This window comes from Pteropus alecto, unplaced genomic scaffold (genome assembly GCF_000325575.1).
Source record: "Pteropus alecto unplaced genomic scaffold, ASM32557v1 scaffold396, whole genome shotgun sequence".
Classification (NCBI taxonomy): Eukaryota; Metazoa; Chordata; class Mammalia; order Chiroptera; family Pteropodidae; genus Pteropus; species Pteropus alecto.
The window spans coordinates 381,606-386,723 of record NW_006438082.1 but is presented as its reverse complement, the minus strand read 5'-3'; the positions used below and the strand labels follow the sequence as shown (position 1 = coordinate 386,723).

The 5,118-nt window shown below is 53.3% G+C and overlaps 1 protein-coding gene across 1 annotated transcript in view; it reads right to left on the bottom strand.

The window, feature by feature from the left end:
- Positions 1-5,118, bottom strand: part of ABCD1 (ATP binding cassette subfamily D member 1) — a 17,479-nt gene that overhangs the window by 10,339 nt on the left and 2,022 nt on the right. Inside the window, exon 2 of the mRNA XM_006915278.3 lies at positions 2,746-2,926. Within this exon, the coding sequence (XP_006915340.1) occupies positions 2,746-2,926 (181 nt within the window). The remainder of the gene's footprint in view (positions 1-2,745; positions 2,927-5,118) is intronic.

The window sequence follows — 5,118 nt, the reverse complement described above, 5'->3', positions numbered from 1 at the left end:
TAGGGCAGGCCTTACCTAGAGGGCACCTGTGAATGGAAACTCTGACAGAAGGAGGGCAGGACCTCAGAAGTAAGAGTATTCTTGGCAGAGGGAAGAGCATGTGCAAAGGCCCTGAGGCAGAAGCCTGCCTGGTGTTTTGGGGGACTAACAAGGAGGCCAGTAAGATGCAAGGGAAGTGACCAATAGAGACAGGAGCATTTCACATTTTCACAGGTAACTGACTATAAGGGCCATGAGATTGGAGACAGGAGCTCATGCTTCTTTAATTGCTCATGAAGCCTAGCATGGCAGAGGCTCCAAAAGGTCCTAGGACTTCAGAGGAGAGAGAGGTCTTGGAGACTAGACAGGCCAAGCTGTGCCCAGTGCCAGGCACAGGGGGAAGTGGCTGTAGGCAGTTCCTCTCAGAAACCATGGGTCCATCCCTATCCTCTGGACAAAGTGTGCTGACTAGGTGTGGTACCAGTGCCTAAATCAGGGCCACCCTTGATGTAGGGCCATTGGTAGAAAGTAACTACCCCCCTCCAATTAGATCCTTTCCCAGAGAGAAACACACAGCTGAGGGTACAGAAGCCCCAAGGTAGAGCCACCAATAGGGAGAGAATCAGAGAGACTTCTGGTTCTGAAACGAGTCAGGCTCTCTCTCTCTAAACATAAATGCCAACCCTCTTCCTACCGGACTACATAAAGTAGAACATCTCTGAAAGCAGAGCTGTGCTCGTAGGAAAGCGAGGCAAATTCCCAGGAGCCCGCAGAGAAGCCAGCAGCCAGGTGTGCCAGTGAAATCCCCAGAGATCAGAAGACAGGTCATGTAGCCAGAGTTCCAGGCCCAGGAACCAAAGGTCTCCTCTAAGATTTCGTAATTATGTGTCTGGGGTTCGAATGAATATCACCTCCAAGTTCAGGAACCCCTCCTCCCCAAGCTGAGACGTTAATGTGAAACTGGCTTCCAAGTGGTTAATTCCAGGAGTGCTTGGCCAAAATTAAGGCCAATAGCACTGGGCAATGGTACCTTCCTATTAGGCCACTCAGGGTTCTCAAGAAAGTCTGGTTGCAAAACCCACAAGGAAAGAATCTACCATGAGCGAAGATTGGCAGATGGAAGATCAAGCTGGCTTAGATCCCCAAGAGTTCAGATAACCCAATAGCTAGATAGAGACTGTGGAATAAGTATCATTAATACGATATACAGCATAAAAGGAGCATTCAAAAAGATGAGGAAATCAGACGCTTGTCAAAACAGTCTGAAGTTCCTAGTTGAATAAAGAATCTATTTTAAAAATTCTATCTGAAGGAGAATCAAATAGAACTTGAGAGAAATAGTCACTGAAAATTTGAAAAAAAATCAGATTAGACTCAGGCGAAGAGAAAACTGGCGAATGAGTGAACAGGAAGATGTGAAGAAATCTCTCAGGCTTCGGCACACATAGGGCTGGATGAGAAACAGTGAAGTGAATAGGAGAACCACAGAGGAGAGGGGCAGAAGGCCCACATGTGTCCAGCAGGAGTTCCAGAAGCAAAGAATAAAGGAACAAGAGTGATACGATATTTGAAACGATAACAAAAAGAGAGAAGAAAAAAAAAAAAAAGAACGAAAAGGTAACAGCTGAGGATTTTCAGAATGATGGAAAAAATCTGAATATTCTAAGGCCATATAATGAGTCTCAAGCGGGATAAACAGAAACCCACAGGTGAACACTTCAAAGCGAAACTGCAGAATACCAGAGCAAGAAAGTCTGTAACTAGCCAGAGGGACAATGCAGGCTGCTGGGGGACCTTGAGCTGATAACGAGCAGATTTTCCAGCAGGGACAATGAATTATTGTCAATGGGCTGAGAGCAAATAACTGTCCGCCTGGACCCCCACACCCAGGTAATCTTTAGTTCAGGGTGGGAGGGTAAAATAAAGACATTTTCAGGCAACGAAATAATTGCGAAGTGCCCATGACGAAAACCTTGCAGAAAAACACTTCTGAAAGATGCCTATCTGGAGAAAAGGGCTGGTGAGCCGAGAGAAATCAGCAAACAAAGGGCTGGATTTAAACAGGCATCCATGCGACAAAGCAATAGCCAAGTATAAAAACACAGGAAAGCGAACTTGACACTGGGGTACATCAGCACCATCAGCTGGGGCTGGTCCCTGAGTTCCAGGTGTTCTAAGGGCCAGGATGGGGAGAAACCATCAATTAACGGAGAATGTTCTCAGTGCGCACGTATGCAGCGACCTTTGAAAGGGCAAGCACGAAAAGACTGTAGATGGAATGAATGTGTTGCAAAACAGTAGAGGAACAAAATGGGAATTCAGGTGATCCGATCGCTAAAATTACAGGTAGAACAGGCTTCCGGACCCCCCCAGGCCTTGGGGCAGAGGTCTCTACACTCTGCAACCTGCTAGAGCTGTTTGAGGCATGGGTGAGCCAAGACCCAGAGATGAGGGGCTTGCTCCAAGTACTTCCCCATCCTCCCACTTCCGAGTCACGGTTGAGCAGAAGACAGGTACAGGTGGGTGAGGGTATGTGTGCCCGGTGAGGGGACACGCGGTGCTCCTGAGTTGCAGTCCCCGGGCTTAGCTGAGATGCTGTAAAGGGGAGACTCATGCAGGGTGACAGGCAGCAAGGGAGAGCATGACCTCCGGTGACTTCGAGGGAGGCAGCAGTGGAAGGGGCAGATGGGCCCTGCCGAGCCTAGCACCCAGTGGTCTAGGAAGACAGGGCCCTGACCCCTGCTCCCGGGGAGTGCTGACTCTCACCTGACTCTGAGTAGCCCGTGGCCGTGATTATGGGGACGGCCACCATGAGTAGGCCTGAGGCGCTCCACACGTACTTCATGAGGAACTGCTCCAGCATGACGTACCACAGGCGCTCCAGCAGGATGAGGTTGATCTGCGAAGCCAGGGCTTTGTAGGAGTGTTGTAGCAGGGCCAGCTCCACCTGCCGGGGAGGGGGCGACAGAGAGAGCCTGAGAGGTCACATGGTAACTACTGTGGGGGTGACAGCAAGAGGCCCCAAGTGCTGTGGGCGTGCGCACACACGTGCCATGCCAACTGATGGCCATGACAAGGTTGACAGCTGGGGGTTATGACTGGGCCACGTTTATAGCGGACAGGTCTCAAACTAGGGGCGAGGGGGGCGGTGCGGGATTGTCTGATGCCATGGCACTGGGGTACAGTGGCAGTGAAGAAGAGACTCCTGTCCCCCACCTGCCAAGGCCCATTCCCATCCACTACCTGTGGGATTGAGGCGCTCGCCATGCCTCTGTCTTTGTCCTGTGCAGCTTTTTGACACGGGCCAAAGGCAGCCATCTTGCCCGTTTCTTTGGGTACCTGCTGGGGACTAACCTGAAGCCAGCAAAGGGCAGTACAGGAAAGTAAAAGGCAGCACTTCATTTTGAAGAACTTGGTTCAACAATCTACTTAGGCCTACTTAGGCCCTGCCTCCCCCTACCCTTCCCAGGGTTCCTCTGGGTGAGAAACTGCCACTGCATTCTCCCACTGAAACCTGGAGGGAATGCTTCCTGGCCAGGCCCACAGGCCTCGCCCGATAATGGCAGCCCTGCCCCTGAGCCTGGCCCTCAGCATCGCTGTGAGCCAGCTGAGGACTGTAGCCCACGGCTCAGCAGTGAGGTGGGCCTCTCCTGCCCTCCCCACCCCTCCCTCTTCTCACACTGGCCACCATCTCCCATCCTGAAATGGGTACAGGCCTGGAGAAGAGAGAGAAAGGAAGGGAGAGGGAGAGAAAGAGGCAGGGGAGCTGGAGGTGCCAGGAGATGGTCACAGCAAGGCGGTTATTGGGTCATGGCATCCTTGACTCAGTACGAGAGCGTATATCCCAGCTCCGCCTTCCCACCTCTGACTGTCAACAGCTGCCCGGCCTGGCACCATGTCCTTTGCCAAGTGCTCTCACACCTGACTCGACATTTGGTTCTCACCACACGCCACTGCACCTGTATTCTGTATTCTCATGTCCATTGTACAGTAGGACACTACAGAAGCCCAGAAAGACAAAGTGACCTGCCCAAGCTCACACACCTGAAGGGAGCAAGAGGTGTAGGATTTGGACCACACTGGCAGAGCCATGAGGCCAGATTCTTGTAAATGATGCTTTGACTTATTAAGAAAAGTTTACTTTGCTCTCAAGCCAACAAGGGGTCGTGTACGTATATGTGTTTGTGCACATGTCTAAATAACTCTCCTGGTTGAAATCTCAGTAAGAACAGAATACTCTGCTGTCTGCCTGCCAGCAGGCCGGTCGCCTCTGCCCTAACCTGTTGGTCTGAGTCTGAGCCAGTGTCCGTGAGGACACGAGCCAGTGGGACTGGGGTGAGCCACATGCCTGCACAATAAGGGCTATCAGCCCACCCATGGGGACCTGTCACCCCACGCTGCTTTCCAGCCCTTTCGCAGAAGCCTAAAGAGATAGGCTACGGATGCACCGTGGGGTTGACCCCGCTCTCATCTCCTGCCAGCAAATCTTCCTGGCGAACACGCTACCTCCTGAAGCTAGCCCAGAGGAAGTCCCCAAAGAGCCAGATCTCTCCTCTGCCCTCACCATACAGGTCCTCCGCACGGTGCGGTTCGGCCCAGCCTCAAGCTCAATCCTCTGTTCCTGAAGTGAGCGTGCTTCCTCTGAGCACCCTGGCAATCCTGACTCGTGCTGGGAGCTGGCAGGAGTGCCAGCTGGGGCTGACAATGTAGCTGCGGGTAATGTGCCAAGTGCCTCACCCAAGGCCCCGGCTGCCTGCCAAGGCCCTGCAGCCCTGGCGTGCGCTAGAGGACGAGAGGGGGTTGTGGCTGCAGACCAGGCGCTTTTTCTCCTATTCTGGAGCCGGATGCGCAAGAGGCCACCTGACCCAGAGAGGACACACAGGCCTTCAGGAGATGGATGCCATTATGCCCCTCCCCCGAAAAGCTCTCAGAACCGAAACCAGAGTTGCAGGGAGCGGGGCCTGAGGCAGCTGCAACCCCAGGCACGAGGAAGGGGAGGGGCCGGGGCGAGATAAAGGGAGCATTGGCCTGGAGTAACCTTTCCCAGTACCGGGCTCCCAGCCCTGCCCGGCCCCAGCCCTGGCCCCGGCCTCAGCCCTGGCCCACTGGGGAGCTGAGCCGGGGGGACCCAGGCGGAAG